The sequence below is a fragment of the Engystomops pustulosus genome, chromosome 8 (assembly GCF_040894005.1).
Source record: "Engystomops pustulosus chromosome 8, aEngPut4.maternal, whole genome shotgun sequence".
NCBI lineage: Eukaryota > Metazoa > Chordata > Amphibia > Anura > Leptodactylidae > Engystomops > Engystomops pustulosus.
The window spans coordinates 19772369-19793749 of NC_092418.1; the positions used below are offsets into that span (position 1 = coordinate 19772369).

General features: G+C 43.7%; 1 protein-coding gene across 6 annotated transcripts in view; it reads left to right on the forward strand.

Moving 5' to 3' along the window:
* Window positions 1-546: 546 nt before the first annotated feature.
* Window positions 547-21381, forward strand: part of GRID2IP (Grid2 interacting protein) — a 55505-nt gene continuing 34670 nt past the window's right edge. Inside the window, exons 1-4 of one of the 6 annotated variants that reach the window (XM_072120060.1) lie at window positions 547-686; window positions 847-1018; window positions 10407-10990; window positions 12951-13105. In XM_072120060.1, the coding sequence (XP_071976161.1) occupies window positions 10415-10990; window positions 12951-13105 (731 nt within the window). In that variant the 5' untranslated portion in view covers window positions 547-686; window positions 847-1018; window positions 10407-10414. Of the gene's footprint in view, window positions 687-846; window positions 1019-8535; window positions 8557-9545; window positions 10155-10406; window positions 10991-12950; window positions 13106-17929; window positions 18285-21381 lie in introns of those variants that run through there. The other 5 variants (XM_072120062.1, XM_072120064.1, XM_072120059.1 and 2 more) reach the window with 5 other exon arrangements.

Sequence of the window (21381 nt, forward strand, 5' to 3'; positions counted from 1 at the left end):
AGGTGCTAAAGAACCAAAGATAGGGACAACTGAAATGACCCAATCCCCCCTGCAAGCTTCAAACTTGACTCATCTCTGCCCATTTTCACATGACTTTGAAAGAGATAGGTAAATGGGGGCAACCCCTTTAAGCAGGGACAATGCACTAGAGGTCTTGATAAATTTCTGCAATAGTTTCAGTTATAAAAATTGCCTTTAACAATGCCATGTATACAGGGCTGTCGTTGTAGAGGAGCAGGATCTCTTTGCAGGAGCAACGTTAAAGGGGTTTGTGATGTTAAAGGTGATTGCATTGACGGTTCAGCATGTGATTGGCTGCAGTGGTGACCGTTCCTGTTCATGGGAAATGTCATTGATGAGAAGTACTGGCAGATCTGAGAGGTATTTGTTTTCTATTGCCCTGCCCCTATGTACCTTCAATGTCTACTAATAATATAAACAGAGGAGAAGTGACAGGAGGGGGTGCAGCATCTCAGGTGCCCCCCCCCCCCCCCCATAGTCAGGGGTGTAACGATCACGGTTGCAAGGGGAAGTACCACAACTGGGCCTAAAGGGGGAGGGAAAGAGAATCAATAGTATTTGTGGTTCTAAGACGCACATACAATTGACTATGAGAGCAGCACTTACCATGACACAGATGGCAACTATCACAGCACCTGTTCCCACTATCTGAGGAAGTGCAGGAGGTAAGTAGTAAGTGTATTGTGTTTTTGGGGAGCTGCTGCTGAACAATGTTGAATAAGGGGCGACCCTCCTAAACTCAGTGTACATTTATAAATGTGGAAGGAACATTTAGGGGGGTGCTATGCTACATGTAACTGCTGTAAGTGACTGTGGTATCTTTAGGGGCCACAGGAAGCTGAAGATGCAGGGTGGAAATTCATAAGCAATAAAACATGCCCAGGAGAAGTAATTTGTTTTGTATTTGGTGAAGAGGACACAGTTCTAACAGGATGAAGACCAGAACAGACCAGTCCAGCACAGAGGTAAAGGTCAGGAGCTGCGACTAACTTAAACAGTAAGTGATGTCCAAGCCTGCCTGGTGGACTGGTATATAATTATGTGCGGTACCGGTATATTCACTGCTGGTATATATTTATGTTGGTTATATTCCCTGCTGGTATTTACATATGGTTGGTGTATTCCCTGCTGGTATATATTTATGTACAATAAATTCACTGCTGGTATATATTTATGTGCTGTATATTCTTTGACGGTATATATTTATGTGCAGTATATTCCCTGCTGGTATATATTTATGTGCAGTATATTCCCTGCTGGTATATATTTATGTGCAGTATATTCATTGATGGTATATATTTATGTGCATTATATTCCCTGCTGGTATATATTTATCTGCAGTATATTCACTGCTGGTATATAATTATGTGTGGTATGTTCCCTCCTGGTATTTATTTGTATGCAGTATATTCCTTGCAGGTATATATTTGTAAGCAGTATATTACCTGCTGGTATATATTTATGTGCTGTATATTCACTGCTGGTATATTTGCAGTATTGAACAGGTTTGTGATTGTTGGATATAGGGTGTGGGGATAAATATTTCTGTGCAGCTATATTGCAGTGTTTTGCATATATGGTGTATGTATGTGTGTAACGTGTATATATAGTTTGTGTAAATGTGTGTGTAGCATGGTGTGTTTAATTGTAGCATTGTGTGCATAGAGCAGTGATGGCGAACCTTTTAGAGACCGGGTGCCCAAACTACAACCTAAGCACACTTATTTATTGCAAAGTGCCAGCACAGCAATTTAAGGAGTAATTTATTGCTACCTGTTCTACCACAACTTTCAATCATATTGGCCTCTTGAGGACAATAAAACAGTTGAAAGAAGAAGAGCAAATTTGAACTAATGTTGTAGCATCTCGCCATGGTCCCCCTTTACAGGAACAAATGTGGGTCCTAGAGGAGCACTAAAGATAAACCTCCCATGTCCACATGTTCTTCCTCTTCCTGCAGTCCCAAGCAATCAAGAAAGTGTTGCTTTAAAATAGCACTGAGAGCGGGACTGCAGGATGATTCTTTGAGTTCTACGTTGAGTGCTATGTTGATGGCTTGGGTGCCCAAAAATAGAGTACCGAGGGCCACCTCTGGCATAGAGTATGATGTGTGTGTGTGTATATATAATGTATGTATAGCATATACAGTATATAGTGTGTATGTAACTCCTATGTGTATTCTGAAGTACCATGTGTGGGATGGGAATGGAAGTGAGGATCTAGGGATTTGGGACCCAATTGTAGGTTTGTATCTGGACCCACTGGAGTCTTGTTACGCCTATGCCCATAGCCACAGCATGTCCCCCCCTATAACACACACACAGCCGCTCATCACATCAGGAATAATCCAGACATAAAAGTGATGAATAAATAACAGAGAAGAGTTTATTCTGATGCTATATACTCCTAGTAGGACAGGTTGGGGTGATGCCGCTGTATGACCGGGGTCTCTGTGCTCCTCCTATTATTGTGGCTGCAGACGGCAGGAATCGTGATGCTGAGAGAAGAGCCGGAGGATCCCGGAGACTGCAGGAAGATGGAAAGAGAGAAAACTGCATCACTACAAGATTGTATGAGGGGACATTACATTACCACAGGTTACAGGACTATAGTGATGTGCACAGCCCTAACCCTGCTGTGCTGACATCTCACTGTTACTATGGACAACTACTAATGAGAGACACAGAAGTGCACAGATATACAAGCAGGAAACAGAGTATACAGCAGTGTACATGATAGAGCACTGTACCTCCATGGTGATGACCGCAGCCATGAAGACGATGATGCAATGAAGTTCTGTGGTTCCTCATGAAGACGACACCATCAATTTATTGGATCAATATTGGGAGTGATGATTGGGGAAGGTGATGATGAGGGGGGAGGGTGATGATCGGGGAAGGTGATGATGGGGGGAGGTGATGATGAGGGAAGGTGATGATGGGGGTGATAGTGGCGCTGCCTTTGAATATACACTCGGTGGTCGGAGGTCAGATATAGCTCTCTAGATGGAGGAGAGCACTTCCACGTATATGGCTGCCTATAGGGGACAGTCAGGGGCTTCAAATGAAAAGTTACGAATGGTCTTGGCTTTAGTTTGGCAGCGGTCTCTATCTTGATCCTGGTAGAAGGGCAGGTCAGAGAGGAGGCTGGCCGGAGGACTGGTGTCCATCCTCGGTGGAAAAGGAGGATCCATGTTTTTTGTCTCTACTCTCTCCCAGTCTATACTGGCATAGAAGGGATGCTGCCGAATATTTCCACAATAACCCAGACGCCTGCGTTGTTCTCTGCAAAGTAACTTTGGTAAGATGTCCTTTGCCTCAGGGGAGAGAGTATCTGGGTAGGTGGGCTCATTCCTTAGTACCATCTGCCGTAGTTGACGGTCCGTTTTGCATCCATAGTATGGGTAGGTGTTAGTCAGGAGGTGAAATAACAAAACGCCAAACGACCACCAATCAGCAGACGAGCCATAGGGGCCACGCGACAGCATCTCCGGTGCTTTATAGTAAGTGGTGCCAGCACCGCCCATGATGATTTTACTTCCGAAGATCCTCTCTACAGCCAATCCGAAATCACAGATCCTAATGTTCCCCTGGTGATCGATGGCGATGTTGCTTGTTTTGATGTCCCGATGGATGACCCCCAGCTTGTGCATGTGCTGTAGCCCACAGATGATCTGGGCTGTACACAGGGTGGTGGTCTTCACATCAAGGGGTCCCTCTGCCTCAAGAATGTTCTCCAAATCGCCGCCAGGGAGGAGCTCCATCACCAGGAAGGCGAATGATGGAGTCTGGAAGGTGGAGAATAGGCGGCAGATATAGGGGTTTCCGGCTAACCGACGCAGAACTCTTTTCTCCAGCTGGATTGGGCCGACCTTGGTTTTGGTGAGGACTTTAATGGCCACGGTGCTGTTCTTCTCTTTAACTGAAGCCAGGTACACGGAGCCAAATCCTCCTCTGCCAAGTTCTTTGTGGAAATTAAATTGCGCCAGTCCACGGGTAGTGATGGTGCTTACAGGGGCGGCAGCTCCATTGTCATCCCGCTTCAGTTTTTTACTGGCCTTTGTTTCAAACTCTTGGAATTTCCTCTTCTGTCCTCCAGAGGTTAGGATGGAGGGAACTTGGTCCCGGACAGATCTGATGTTTTTGGAAACTCCATGGCCTGAGGCCGGTCTGGAGATGTTATGTTCTGCATCGCTAGCTGTGATGATCTTCTTTTTTGATTGGTCATCCTCATCACTCTCCCTCTTCCTCTTGTTGCCTCCCCCCTTCTCTCCTGAAGGGGGCGACATCTCTGGTGAGATGAGGTGTCACCAATTCTCCTACTCCTCTCCTTCCCCCAGATACCCAATTCCCCAAAACCCAAAGTCTCTTTAAAAAGCGCACTCCAAGGACAAGATCCGGAAGGAAACAGATCCAATATGGAGCCTGAGAATGTACCTCCGCGTTCTGTGTATTTATAGCCCCGTGATGTCATAAGTGCAAGTGATGTCACTATAGAACAACCACTGAGGGGGGTGCTATCTTCAGTCTGTCCCATGTTTCCTGAATCCGGTGATGTCATAGTGGCCAAGCCAATGTCATTTACATATTTCTTAACATACAAAATATGTAAACCGCTTCTTATGGCAGTTTTAAAGGAAACCTATCAGCAGTTTAGTCCCTGCCCAGTTAAAACATGTTAGGACATTTGTAACTTTGTCAGTCTGACAAGCTAAGTTTTGGTCAATTGCAGTGTTTGGGACAATAAATGTGGCTTAGACATAGAGTTTCATTCTGTGAGCAGTAGACCCCAGTATTGGTCCTGTAGAGAAATGTGTATAAACCGGGGGCTCAGCCTAACACTGCTGTGCTCTCAGCTCTGTACATTGAACTGCTACTAAGCGCCTGTCAGTGAATGCATCACATTATTTAGTTGAGTGTTTGCTACAGGTCCAGTTTAATTTTGCAACAGTTATCTGGAGCTTCTATTTACAGTAGGTCCATAGATGGGTCATACCTGGATGAGGGGGCACAGATGGCAGTTGTGGCATTGAATTAAATTATTACAGCCTATCCAGCAAATTAACACCCCAATCTACTAGTCATGGCTGTGATTGGCTAAGGGACACACAAGGGACAAACCGTATATACTGGAGTATAAGCCGACCCGAGTATAAGCCAAGGTACCTATTTTTTCCACAAGAAAATGGGAAAACCTATTGACCTGAGTATAAGCCTAGTATGGGAAATTAATTGTTCACAGTCTCCAACCAGTATATATATATATATATAGTATTCACCTCACTGAACCCCCCACCAGTATATAGCTTGCCAGTCCCTGCCAGGCAGCACATGTCCCCCAGTATATAGCCTGCCCATGCCCCTAGCACATAGCCAGACAGCCCCTTGCATATAGCCAGACAACTCCTAGAACATAGCCAGCCCCCTGTATATATCCAGTCAGCCCCCTGTATATATCCAGTCAGCCCCCTGTATATAGCCAGCCAGCCTCCCAGTATATAGTCAGCCAGCCCCTTGTATATAGCCAGCTAGCTCTCTAAACATAGCCAGCCAGCCTCCCAGTATATAGCCAGCCAGCCTCCCAGTATATAGCCAGCCAGCCTCCCAGTATATAGCCAGCCAGCCTCCCAGTATATAGCCAGCTCCTTGTATTTAGCCAGCCCCTTGTATATAGCCAGCCAGCCTCCCAGTATATAGCCAGCCGGCCCCCACTATAAAGCCAGCCGGCCCCCACTACATAGCCAGCCGGCCCCCACTGTATAGCCAGCCGGCCCCCAGTATGTAGACAGCCGGCCCCCAGTATGTAGACAGCCGGCCCCCAGTATATAGACAGCCGTCCCCCAGTATATAGACAGCCGGCCCCCAGTATATAGACAGCCGGCCCCCAGTATATAGACAGCCGGCCCCCAGTATATAGACAGCTAGCTCCGAGCACATAGCCTGCCCCCTGTATATAGCTACCCCATGTTTTTCTAATCTTGAGGCCTGAGATTCCCTCTTATGAGCGGATGTATTATATAATAGGGACAGTATGGGCTGGGGATGTATGGAGGCTGTGAGGGGCCGTGTTGCAGCTATGCCCTGACTCTTGGCTGTAGCACTATACATTTTGCTGCTATTGAATTCCCTGCTAATCAATAGTAACACTTGGAGGTTGTGTGTGTGTCCCCGGACACCCGAGTCACTTATCTAAGAGTGACATCTTCATCCTCTCACGTTTCCTGTGCTGCAGACAAGAATGAACTCGATAAAAGACACGCCTGAAGAATTCATATGTCTCCTGTCACACACATGGCACAAGTATTTGATACTTGCTGCAAGTCAAGCTCCACCATACTCCATCACTTATCAAGTTCATTGCCACCACTAGGGGGAGCTAAGAATTCACTATTACACTATTAGTAGCTGATTGTTATGATCTCCCCCTAGTGGTGACCGCAGGCAGACAGATTGTTATATTCTAACATCTAGGTGCCACAGCTATTTAGGTTTTAAGAGTTTTTTCTTTTTTCCCCCCATTCTACTGAGATTCAAAATAACTGTAGGAGCTTTTTTTTTTATTTTATAGTTTTTTTATGTGTTTACAATTTTGCACTACTGTATAAAACATTTAAAATCATTTTCTTTTATTCGCCATATATTGCCATCCTTAAAAAATACTTTTTTTTTATGGAGGATGAGCCGTGTAGCAATTTGTTTTTGCAAGGAGAGCTCTAGTTTCTTTTTTATTTTATTTTTTATACTGCTCCCCATGTACAAGAATATAACTACTATAATACTGCCCTCTATGTACAGGAATATAACTACTATAATACTGCTCCCTATGTAAAAGAATATAACTACTATAATACTGCCCCCTATGTGCAAGAATATAACTACTATAATACTGCTCCCTATGTACAACAATATAACTACTATAATACTGCCCCCTATGTACAAGAATATTATAACTACTATAATACTGCCCCCTATGTACAAGAATATAAATACTATAATACTGTCCCCTATGTACAGGAATATAACTACTATAATACTGCCCCCTATGTACAAGAATATAACTACTATAATACTGCCCCCTATGTACAAGAATATAACTACTATAATACTGCCCCCTATGTACAAGAATATAACTACTATAATACTGCCTCCTATGTACAAGAATATAACTACTATAATACTGCCTCCTATGTACAAGAATATAACTACTATAATACTGCCCCCTATGTACAAGAATATAACTACTATAATACTGCCCCCTATGTACAAGAATATAACTACTATAATGCTGCCCCCCTATGTACAAGAATATAACTACTATAATACTGCCTCCTATGTACAGGAATATAACTACTATAATACTGCCCCTATGTACAAGAATATAAGTACTATAATACTGCCCCCTATGTACAAGAATATAACTACTATAATACTGCCCCCTATGTACAAGAATATAACTACTATAATACTACTACCCCATATGTACAGGAATATAACTACTATAATACTGCCCCCCTATGTACAAGAATATAACTACTATAATACTGCCCCCTATGTACAAGAATATAACTACTATAATACTGCCTCCTATGTACAAGAATATAACTACTATAATACTGCCCCCTATGTACAAGAATATAACTACTATAATACTGCCCCCTATGTACAAGAATATAACTACTATAATACTGCCTCCTATGTACAGGAATATAACTACTATAATACTGCCCCTATGTACAAGAATATAACTACTATAATACTGCCCCCTATGTACAAGAATATAACTACTATAATACTACTACCCCCTATGTACAAGAATATAACTACTATAATACTACTACCCCCTATGTACAGGAATATAACTACTATAATACTGCCCCCTATGTACAAGAATATAACTACTATAATACTGCCCCCTATGTACAGGAATATAACTACTATAATACTGCCCCCAATGTACAAGAATATAACTACTATAATACTGCCCCCTATGTACAGGAATATAACTACTATAATACTGCCCCCTATGTACAAGAAAATAACTACTATAATACTGCCCCTATGTACAGGAACATAGCTACTATAATACTGCCCCCTATGTACAAAAAAATAACTACTATAATACTGCCCCTATGTACAGGAACATAGCTACTATAATACTGCCCCTATGTACAGGGATATAACTACTATAATACTGCCTCCAATGTACAGGAATATAACTACTATAATACTGCCCCTATGTACAATAATATAACTACTATAATATGCCCCCATGTACATACATTGGTGTCCCCCTGGCATCTCCCTAGTATGTTGGTATGGAGATGGGTCTCCTGGCATAGTTACACTTCTTGTCAGCGACATATCACTCAAGCTTCCTTCCTAATGAATGGTTGATTGGGTTTCAAGGCAACCAGAGAGCTTGTCATAGAAACTCCGTCCTCCCGGCCGCTGGGGTGTAATTGATACAAAACTTGTGCTGGTCTTCTACTACTTAGGCGCTCGGCGTCTCCCTTCCTCTGGTCCTGGAGTCCTGCAGGTAAGTCACGTCTGGGATCATTGTCTCTGCCTCCTGCTGTAGCCACATTGGGGATAATGAGGTGGACTTGGGGTCTCTGGTACAGCAGGAGGCAGGGACCATGTGGTTATTGGGGCAGGCACCATCTTAAAGGTGTGGTATCACAGGGACACTGTGTGGGTCCTGCAGCAGACTTTAGAGGTACCATGTTACTATGTGGGTTCTATGACCCACTACCATCTTGTGATCCTGTTGTGTTGAATGGTATAATGTACAGATAATGTACTTGTGGATGGTTATGTATGGCTAATAGCAAGAACATATGGTGCCTCACCAGAGCACTACATGGCGGCACTATAACACGGTCTCGTTCCTGACCTGTACCCGTGCCTGGGTGCTGTAATCAAGATCCATACAGCACAGATACGTTATACATTAGTGTACGTGATACCTAATGAAGCATATGGATTGCTAATAGCAACAAATACGGTAGTTAATACATGGCGGCATCCATATGCTTCATTAGGCATCATGTACACTAATGTATAACATATCTGACCTGTATGAGTATAGGGTGGCGTTATACTGCGTGTCAAAATGCATTTAGTGTGACGAAATTACTTTTTGTCTGTCAAAATGACATTCTGTGTGAAACAAGAAGAGTATTTTGTGCTACAGAATGACATTTTGGAGTTAAACAAATCATATTTTGCGACACAAAATGTCTTCTGATCTGAACAGCACAATAATATTGCTGCACATTCTGTAAAAATGTAGATTTTGTGCACAAAAAGAAAATATTGATGACGAAACGCAATAGGGATAGATTTATCAGAAGTGTCTGAGGTAAAACTATTCTAGTTGCCCATGGAAACCAATCAGAGCTTAGCTTTAATTTTATAAACAGCTGTGGGAGAATGAAAGCTGAGCTCTGATTGGCTGCCATGGGCAACAGTTGATAAATCTCCCCCATTTTGTGTCGCTATGACCTTTGTGCTGGGTTCACATGACGTTTTTGGTATAGGCTCAGCGTATACATTGGGAGGCTCCTGAAGTATACGCTGAGCGTACCCATGGACATGTGCGTGCAGGCGGAGGCATAGTTTTTGCCTCCTTCTGCTCAGCCTTTTAGCACAAAATCGATTTATTTATTTTTTTTGTAATGATTCTGTGATCACTAGATAATTGTTGTGTCACAGAGCACATGGGAGCTGTAGCAGGGTCCACAAAACCCAGATCTAGAACCGATCTAGAACACAGATGTATATATGTAGGTGGTAGTGAGTAGTGTCCCTGGTGTTTACCATCTCTTCTTGTCCGGGTCTATTAGTCTCCTCCTGACTAATTAAGCTTATTACCCGGCCGAGCTGTTAATACCGACAAAAGCTGTTGTGTTCTGAGCTCAGAGTCTTCCACATACAACCGGGCTCTTTCCAGTCACCGTTACCTTCTTCATCCCGCCACCTTTGGGGTATAAATGTACTTTGACACCTTGTACGCCATTGTCACCGTACCTACCTGCTGGGTGAGTCGTTACTTAGAGCTCGGACCCCTCCCTCTAATGACACAGAAGGAGAGCCGGAATCGGGCGACTCTCCTAGACCAGGGGCATCTTATCTGTAAGTATCCTTACGTGTGGTCGTCAATATGTGAGGAGTGTTCGAAAATTTTTGGAATTTTTTTTAATACTGTAGGACTGTATGCTCTGTTCATTTGGGGTATAAATGACCCCCTGCCTTTGTGTTCCGTGGGGGTCTCAGCAATGGGACCCCCACTGATCAGCAAGTTATACTGCCTTTGTATCAAGTAGACATTTTTTAAAAGTGAGTCAATTATTGACCATAGTAACATGCAATCATTTGTCTTCCCAGGTATATCCATGCCGGTCACTAATGATGGTTGGCCGGATGCATTTGGCTTTGGGCTGGGCGGTTCTGGTCCCTGTTACATATTATGGGTGGAGGATGGGAGCAGTGCCCATGCGGCTGGACTGAGGCCTGGAGACCAGATTCTGGAAGTAGAAGGGAGGCCGGTGTCGTCACTCACCTGTGAAGCTCTGACTAAACTGGGTCAGGAGTGTCTCAATGTGCCGCCAAGTATTGGGGTAATATCAAGAGTCCAATATGTGGAGGTACCCAAAAAAAAGCAGGAGGAGGTCGGCCTCACGCTTGGCGATGGGAGACCCCTGGTGGTGGTCAGCGTCACTCCAGGATCCCCTGCATCCTATGCCGGAGTCAGGACTGGAGATTTACTTCTCGAAATTAATGAGGTCCCGGTGACGGATCTGGCGGAGGCGACTCGGGCGATCTCCTTATGTGAGGACGACGTGTTACGGCTTGGACTCTTGTGTATCGGCCGGAGGCAGAGGCACAGCAGGGTATACAGTGCAAGTGGAAGCAGATCAGAGACTACCAGCCAAGCACAGAGGCTCAAAGCTCAGGAATTTCATCGGAAGGTACACTTTAAGAATTTAAAGGGATTGTTCGGAATGAGAAAAATGATTGATGTAGAGCTGCAATTCCACCTACGTCCTGAGAATGAGTGTGGCGCTGTTTTTCAAGGAAAGCAGCCATGTACAAGCCCTGCACCAGAGCCCTCATGATTTGGGTGATTCGGGGAACTTAACCACAAGTCCTTACTGAAATGTGGGCAATTTGGTGTCCTGACCGGTTCCCTTTTAAATATCAGTGCACCTATAGAGATTACTACCATAGGATCCCTCTAGGGTCATAAGTTCCGGAACATTGCTACAACTTGATTTACGTATCGCCTATCAAGCGATGTAAGTGGGTGGGAAGGCTAAAATCTTTGGACAGTCCCCCTTAAAGGGATCCCCAACAGTCAACGCATATCCATGTAGTATATAGTGATGTCTAATAATGGAGGAGTAACATGAAGTTCCGGAGATATTTTTGGGGGACCTTACTAGCTCCAATTTATAGTAATGGCCCTCAATGCTCAGGGACCTCTATATTTGCCCTCTAGTGATATACGCCCTTAAAGGAAATGTAATACAGTTATGCGCCCCAATAGGGCACAACAATATTTAAACGGACATCCATTATTACTATAAGGGTTGTCGCCCCCTATGCAGGATTAACCTTCTCCAACCTGCAATGGGAGATGACTTACAAGGAGCGGGCGATGAGGCGATTGCACCAATGTAATTACTCCATCGACTTTTTAATGACTTGTAAATAAATGGGAATTAGCTTTCCGATGGATCTGAAATCTGCCAAGAGATCTGAGGCCGCTCCCCCGTGGCATTTGACTAACAAATTCAGATACCGTTCAAAGGAAATTACATCTCAGTTCCATATCTATGTATCCCCCTTATGTAACCAGTCCCCTTATGTATGCAGTCCAATGCAGAGAGCTAAGGGCACAGCAGTGTGAGATGTAAACAAATCCTATGGGGCATGGATGCAGATATTTCTTCTACCGACCATATTATCGTGCAATGTTTAGTGCAAGTGTCCTGCCCTTGTGATGGGTTCTGATTCCCATGAGGTTCTGCAGCATCTCAGTCACGGCAGTATTGGATTTACTTGCCGCCCGCGCTAGCCTCCATTATCTCGGTTACAGGAACAATGTGTGTTATGTCCCTAGGGAATGGCGCTGGTTACGGGGCCCCCCTTTATATTCTGCAAGGTGATTATTTTTTCGCTTTTAGGTTTCAAGAACATTTTTCATGCTGAGATTCTCAAAGAATTTCTCACTGAATACAGAATTGCATTGTGTGGAAAATATCTCAGCCACCGGGAAGGCGTATGATCAGGATTCCACTCACATCTATGCTGTATCTGAGGGCTATGCCCACATTGTACAGACGAATGGACGTTCATGTACTGTACAGACCCCTGGACGACTCCAGGGTGGGGCCTAGCTAATAGGACCCCATTCCCATCACCTCCAGAGTAATTTTGTATTAACCATATCCACTTCTAGATCAGTTTGATTCCATCTGATTGGACCCTATAGGAGGTGGTGGTGGTGGGGGCAGCAGGGGGTGGGGGTGGGGGGTTGGAGGCTCAAGACCTTAAAATTAGACTAGGATATTATATTTTGGCTCAGCTCGTCATTTACCTGTCCTAGAATCTGTGCTAGAAGTCGGATTTCCCATTGAACTCAATGATAAATCTGTATGCAGTGAGCTCCCCCTAGTGGTGGCCGCAGGTAAATCGAATTTTAACATTTTGCTTTACGAGGTATGGTTCCATGAATCAAAACCAAGAAAATGGACCTCCAATCACTAAATATAATATGGCTCCTATAGAGTCAAACCGAATTGTGACGCTGACCACTGTCCAATCTATGACGGGTCTGAGAGCTCCTTTGTATAATATTTTGCTGCTGGTTATAACAGATAATTGCTGTAATTTCTCACCCTTATGTCCTTATGCTTCTTCCTACAGCTTGATGAGGTCTTGGGAGACCACCCGGATTTAAAGGAGAAGGTCTTTGCTCTGTTAAAACAGTACGCTCAGGAGAGGAAGGTGGATCGCTTGGCGTATATGCTACCCATGATACTCACAGAAGAGTCCCAGCACCGCCTGATCAACAACATCCGGTAATAGCCTCCCTCTTGACCTTATTACAGATAGATGTAGAAGAGTTTATATGATCTATGCCTCTTAATGGGGTATCACAATCTGTGGCGCGTCAGTGGTCTGCAGCAGAGCTGCAGCAGGTTCTCTTCTCCCATGGAAATCCATGGATCATGTAGGATTATTGTGGATTTGTAGCCGGAGGGATGCAGGAACCCTAATCTTCATTGAACAGAACAGAACCAAGCTGTAATACCGTACACATCCCTAGGACAAGTGTGGCACTGTTTTGAAATAAAGCCGCCATTTTTTTCTATGCCTGGACATACCCTTTAAGTATATGGGTTGTACACATCCACGACTCTTTCCCGCTAGGTAACATTGGCAAAGCTTCATCTCTTCTTTGTTCTATTTTCGTCTCCTGTTGATCACGAGATTGTAAATCACAAATCCTCAAATAGCAGAGCTGAGACAGACGCTCGAGGCACAAAGTGCATAGAGGGCTCCTGCTGATGTGGTCAGTACATGATGCCTTCTACCTGCGGCAGCCATTGTGGTTTAACCCCTTCCATACCATGTTTTTATGGTGCTCCACGAAGCCATAGAGCAGATGTGATGGGAGCTGATGGTGACCTGATTTTTGAGCAGGGCTGTGGATATATACAGCATATATTACTAAATGAGTGAGTCCCTAGGGGCAGAATGGGCCTCATTTATCAAATCTGTCTGTATGTCCAATAGCAACCAGTTGTAAATAATTTGTCAAAAACTTGGCTTCCTTCTGCTGCCACAAGGGGGCGATCTGTGTATACACGTATATATATTTCCTATTAGGGAAATTGGAGATATTTTTTGTCAACCCCAGATCAAGCGCTTTCTCTTTCTCTGGAGGACCCAGACTCTCATTGATATCAATGGGCAGCTTGTAATACTTCATTTCACCTGTGGGATCACTGTAGGGAAACTAAACAGTTCCGTGCAGAGGGATTGACCAGCTTATTTTTGGGCGGACATGCTAGCTAGAAAATGTTCCCCAAAATCATACTTTCCCCAAAAACTGGAAGATTAGGCCATTCCCCCGATCATCTGCCTGACTACTTTGTGCCTATAAAGGGGGCGTGGCTACCAGGTTAAGCGCTACAAAATTTGGCTGTATTAAAATGGGAAAAGGGCGGAGTATCATAGCTCATATGGGTGTGGTCAAAGGAAAAATGGCCATGGCCCAACAATGGGCAAAGTTGGGACCCCCGATCCCCTACACCAGGAGTGTTGATTAATTACTTCTTTTATTAAGAAGTCAAAGGACCCCCTGTTCTTGAGAGATGTTGGGGGCTGTCAGAGATCACGTCTTTCCTTCCTGTGGATGGTGGTAAGTACTTATGGTTAGAGAACTTTTTGGAGACCGAGACCCCCATTATATTCGTCCCCCCCCCCCGTATTTGAGGTGGGTTGCTCGGATACACCTATTTATCCCAGGCTATACTAGTAAATATTTCAGAAGATGTACGGATAAATATAGCGCCGGAGCGATGAAGTGGGCTCCCCTGTGGCACCGCGGTAAAAATAGAGATTGTTCTGTGTGAACGTGGCTGTGTAGTGAGAGACCCCGGCACATAGAGATGGTGGGGGGTAGCAGCTGGTCTTCTGGTGGTAATCTCCTGCAGCCCACTACTCTGCAGACTGCAAGGGGTTAATGCAAATGAAAGCCTAAGCTCCCGGGAGATTTACCAGCTAATCTCTACAAATGAATTGCTTTTGAGTGCCCCCTAGTATTAGCAGCCGGCGGGGTGCCCCCCAGCAGTGCCATCTACCCCACCCCACCCCGGGCAACAAATTACTACAGACTCAGATGTTTTATTATGACTTATAACAGATAACTATGGAACTGAAAGGGTTAATCTATAGGAGACCTGCACGGACAGCTGTAATGTATGGAACATGTGCCATGTCTGAGCGCGGATGGGTAGTGTGGGGTACAATTCCACAGTGAGGGGGCACTGGGAGAGATAATCCTAGGGAGACTCTACCACTGGGGGTGTAGTTATCATATAGGTAGGAAAGATAAAGATTTATAGATGATAATAAATATAGATGATATGGGTAGAGAAGATATGAGATAGATGATATTAGATGGATAGAAATGAGATATTAGATAGATATTGGATAGTTAGATTGATATATTATATTACATAGATAGATATGAGATGGATGGATCCATAGACAGATATAGATATGACCGATATGAGATATATTATTCCTCTATACATGTTTTATGGCAGACCTTGTTATCAGTCAGTGATGCTCTCACCTGTAGTGATGAAGATGGATAGATAGATAAATATTGGTCCTGCTCTCCCTGTAGTAACATAGATGGAGTCCTGCTCTCCCTGTAGTGATATAGATGGAGTCCTGCTCTCCCTGTAGTGATATAGATGGAGTCCTGCTCTCCCTGTAGTAATATAGATGGAGTCCTGCTCTCCCTGTAGTAACATAGATGGAGTCCTGCTCTCCCTGTAGTAATATAGATGGAGTCCTGCTCTTCCTGTAGTGATATAGATGGAGTCCTGCTCTCCCTGTAGTGATATAGATGGAGTCCTGCTCTCCCTGTAGTAATATAGATGGAGTCCTGCTCTCCCTGTAGTAACATAGATGGAGTCCTGCTCTCCCTGTAGTAATATAGATGGAGTCCTGCTCTTCCTGTAGTGATATAGATGGAGTCCTGCTCTCCCTGTAGTAATATAGATGGAGTCCTGCTCTCCCTGTAGTAATATAGATGGAGTCCTGCTCTCCCTGTAGTAATATAGATGGAGTCCTGCTCTCCCTGTTGTGATATAGATGGAGTCCTGCTCTCCCTGTCGTAATATAGATGGAGTCCTACTCTCCCTGTAGGGATGTAGATGGAGTCCTGCACTCCCAGTAGTGATATAGATGGTGTCCTGTTCTCCCTGTAGTAACATAGATGGAGTCCTACTCTCCCTGTTGTAATATAGATGGAGTCCTGCTCTCCCTGTAGTAATATAGATGGAGTCCTACTCTCCCTGTAGGGATGTAGATGGAGTCCTGCACTCCCTGTAGTGATATAGATGGAGTCCTGCGCTCCCTGTAGTAATATAGATGGAGTCCTGCTCTCCCTGTAGTAATATAGATGGAGTCCTGCTCTCCCTGTAGTAATATAGATGGAGTCCTGCTCTCCCTGTAGTAATATAGATGGAGTCCTGCTCTCCCTGTAGTAATATAGATGGAGTCCTGCTCTCCCTGTAGTAATATAGATGGAGTCCTGCTCTCCCTGTAGTAATATAGATGGAGTCCTGCTCTCCCTGTAGTGATATAGATGGAGTCCTGCTCTCCCTGTAGTAATATAGATGGTGTCCTGTTCTCCCTGTTGTGATATAGATGGAGTCCTGCTCTCCCTGTCGTAATATAGATGGAGTCCTGCTCTCCCTGTAGTTATATAGATGGAGTCCTGCTCTCCCTGTAGTGATATAGATGGAGTCCTGCTCTCCCTGTAGTTATATAGATGGAGTCATGCTCTCCCTGTAGTAACATAGATGGAGTCCTGCTCTCCCTGTAGTAATATAGATGGAGTCCTGCTCTCCCTGTAGTAATATAGATGGAGTCCTACTCTCCCTGTAGGGATGTAGATGGAGTCCTGCACTCCCTGTAGTGATATAGATGGAGTCCTGCTCTCCCTGTAGTAATATAGATGGAGTCCTGCTCTCCCTGTAGTAATATAGATGGAGTCCTGCTCTCCCTGTAGTAATATAGATGGAGTCCTGCTCTCCCTGTAGTAATATAGATGGAGTCCTGCTCTCCCTGTAGTAATATAGATGGAGTCCTGCTCTCCCTGTAGTAATATAGATGGAGTCCTGCTCTCCCTGTAGTTATATAGATGGAGTCCTGCTCTCCCTGTAGTAATATAGATGGAGTCCTGCTCTCCCTGTAGTAATATAGATGGAGTCCTGCTCTCCCTGTAGTAATATAGATGGAGTCCTGCTCTCCCTGTAGTAATATAGATGGAGTCCTGCTCTCCCTGTAGTGATATAGATGGAGTCCTGCTCTCCCTGTAGTAATATAGATGGTGTCCTGTTCTCCCTGTTGTGATATAGATGGAGTCCTGCTCTCCCTGTCGTAATATAGATGGAGTCCTGCTCTCCCTGTAGTTATATAGATGGAGTCCTGCTCTCCCTGTAGTGATATAGATGGAGTCCTGCTCTCCCTGTAGTTATATAGATGGAGTCCTGCTTCCCTGTTGTAATATAGATGGAGTCCTGCTCTCCCTGTAGTAATATAGATGGAGTCCTGCTCTCTCTGTAGTGATATATGGGGTCGGTGTGGTGGACTTGCTGTAGATGTGACCCCCCCCCCCCCTGTATATTATATTGTACTATATATAACACTTATATAGCGGAAGCACTTAGCGGCGTTGGTCTGTGGGGAGTTATGGTAACAGACCTGCGCTCTCCTCCTCCTCTCATCACTTTCTATCCGTCCACATGTATTTGTAACCAGGGAGCAGAATTAACCCTTTATCCGGGATCAGTAACAAATCCAGTCTAATTGACCTAAAAAGCGAAATCTACTTTTCTACTCAGCAGGAGGTGTCCGTGAGCACTTGTGTTTTTGGGACAAAACCTTCCCTCTAATGGCTTTTTTTCTTCCATATTTTGGGACTGGAAGTTTCCTCTGATCCCCCAGTCTCCATTTGGATAGATAGTGATGACATCATATACATTGTGTACATCATGCTGAGCTATTCACTGGCCTCATGGTCACATCTGAGTGACTGGCAGGTGACTGGTTCACAATGATATGATGTCATCACTTCTGGGTTCCCTGCAGAGCTCCTGGAAGGATTGAGTTGGGTTTCCCGATATCTGGGAGGACCACTTTAAGAGCTCAGTGCCTGCTCATCCCTGACCTTAGGAGCCGACCACTTCCCGTCTTCCAGGACTTGGATTTGTGGTGGGAATTCTCCATCCTTTCCGGTAGGATTGGATGCCCCTCTATGAGGATGGAGATGTGAGGAGCGAGCGTCCGCCCCTCCCTCCCTGGCACATTCCCCGGATCATCTGGAGTTGCAGTCTTCCCCTGCAGACGCCAGCAGATGCTTCTACTCTGAGCCTGCGGGGACCATCCGGGAGGCGCCCAGAGTTATCCACAGGAGGATGATTACCCCCCCTGGACCATAATGAGCTGCTGGGGGTAAGTCCTGGGGGCCATTAACCCAATAACTGCCAGTGGCAGAAACGTGGACATGGGTGTCTCTACTGATGAGTGCTAGCTCTGGGGACAAGGGGCTACGGTGAGAATCACATAGTTTCTGGAATATTCGTCTATAGAGGTGAGTGAGTGGCTGCAGGAGGGGAACAGCAGTGACTGGTACAAGCCTCCGCCAGGATCAATTTATGGGAATAGCCAAGAACTTATAGAGCTGCCATATAGGAAGGCTGTAATTCTGTTATCTATCTATCTCAGATCTATCGCATATCTATCTACCTATATTATATCTATCTATCTATCTATCTACCTATATTATATCTATCTATCTATCTATCTATCTATCTATCTCATATCTATCTCCTATCTATCTATCTCATATTTATCTATCTATCTATCTCATATCTATCTATCTATCTATCTATCTATCTATCTATCTATCTATCTATCTATCACATATCTATCTATCTCATATCTATCTATCTATCTATCACATATCTATCTATCACATATCTATCTATCTATCTATCTATCTATCTCATATCTATCTATCTATCTATCTATCTATCTATCTATCTATCTATCTCATATCTATCTATCTATCTATCTCATATCTATTATCTATCTATCCATCTATCTATCTCATATCTATCTATCTATCTATCTATCTATCTATCTATCTATCTATCTATCTATCTATCTCTCTCATATCTATCTATCTCATATCTATCTATCCATCCATCCATCTATCTCATATCTATCTATTTCATCTATCTATTCTATACCTGCATATATAAATATAGTCTATTTCATGTATGTATCTACATATCCTATATCTATCTATCTATCTATCTATCTATCTATCTATCTATCTCATATCTATCTATCTTTCATCTATCTCATTACTATCTATCCCATATCTCCTATCTATTCTATGTATAATATATATTCTAGATTTATCTATCTACCTATCCTATACATATATTGTCCTGTAGTCTGTCCATATCTATCTAACTGATATCTATTGGGAAGAAGATAGAAGTGTTTGAGAGCAGAACTGTTCTAGTTGCTCATGGCAACCAATCAGAGCTCAGCTTTCATCCTAAAAAACAGCTGTTGGAAAATAAAAGCTGAGCTCTGATTGGTTGCCATGGAAAGTCTGCTCTTAGACACTTCTGATTACTATCTATTTATCTAATATCTATCTCATATCTATCTATCTATCTATCTATCTATCTCATATCTATCTATCTATCTATCTATCTATCTATCTATCTATCTCATATCTATCTCATATCTATCTATCTATCTATCTATCTATCTATCTATCTCATATATATATATCTATCTCATATCTTAGATATCATCCATTCCATCCTGTTTTAATAGAACTTCAATATTTGATAAGACATTTTATGATATGATTTTGTATATTTTTATGTAGAGCGGATGTGGCTCTGTAAACCCTTCTCATGTCTGGTGTGGACCGGTGTGGGGCCGGTGTGTGGCACAGGGGAGGCCTGGTGTGAGGTGGCTGGGACTTGGGGCTGGGTTTATCACTTTCATGGTGATGTTATAATGTTCATATAGTAGGTAGGCCTGTAGTGTTATTGGTTTTTGGGCACTGTCACCTAACCAGCTCTATGAATGGTGAAGCCGCTATGAACTGACAAATGGCCGCCCATCACACGGAGAGAGCGGCGCGGCACAGGAATGTGCTAGTTGCAGGGAAATATCTCTGTGGATCTCCTGCATGTAAAGTGTTCATAGAATACAAATCCAGACATTGTGAGGCCGTATAATATACATATAAAATACACCCATGGTGAGAACTGCTGGGGCTGTAAAACTAATATGGGGAGAACTACAAGTCCCAGCATACATCAGCCCCCGGGGGGTGTCATACCTGCTGGGAACAGAAAAAGGGACCCGTATAGCAACTATGAATTTGACATCTGACTGCACATTGACTTGTATGGACCCATAGTCTAATAGAGTGGTGGCAGTCAGTTTGGCTGCTGCTCCATTTCTGAGTTCTTTGTGGTTATTGGTGGCTGTTGTGATGATCTAGGGCTTAAAGGGGACTTCAGACCACATCCGCCATGTCCAGTCCTTTACCTCCTTTAATAGTCACAGCTCCACTGATTCCAGCGCAGTTGGACTTTTCTCTCTAGTCCGCACCATTCCTGGGAAATCAGTTTTGGCGCTCAATATGATAATTAAGCTGTATACTATCAGGTGGGTGGTCCTAGGCTACAGCAGACAGTCAGACACCGCCCACCTGATAGTATACAGCTTAATTATCATATTGAGCGCCAAAACTGATTTCCCAGGAATGGTGCGGACTAGAGAGAAAATTCCAACTGCGCTGGAATCAGTGGAGCTGTGACTATTAAAGGAGGTAAAGGACTGGACATGGCGGATGTGGTCTTTTCTGACTGCAAAGAGCCAAATTAGCATATTGATTTGTGAAGCTAATGACACCGAATGACACTGAGCTGCAATACCACACCTGACCTGTGTACGGGTGTGGCGCTGTTTTGGAAGAAGAACATTTCATTCTTCCAGCCTCATTACTCATTTTATCTAGTAATTACTCCCTTCCAGCCATAGACACTAATTGTAAAACAAATACAAATTTACAGGATTTTTATCTTTCCCATAATTGCAGTTCTTTCTGGGTAGGTTCACCTTAAATGACCCCATTTTAGTGCTTAGGAGATAAATCATGAAAAATGACAAAAATGCTCCGAGGCTGATGATGGTGAAGTGCGGACGTCTTAATGAAGACAATGAGATACATTGGAGTAATTCTCCTCTGGCAGGAACAAGTCACATGATCCTTTGTATCCCATTAACTTCACATTCTGTAATGAAGTCTCTTCATCTCATGACTCAGGGATAACTAGGCTGATACAGCCTTAAAGGGCATGTCCATATATTTGCACTATTTCTCTGGTACAAAGCTCCAAATTCTCTGTATAACAGTTAAAATTCTGTTTCTCTGCAGCTGCCACAAGGGGGAGCTCATTGCATACAGTTTATATATTTTAAACCGTAAATGTGTTGAAATGTTCTATAT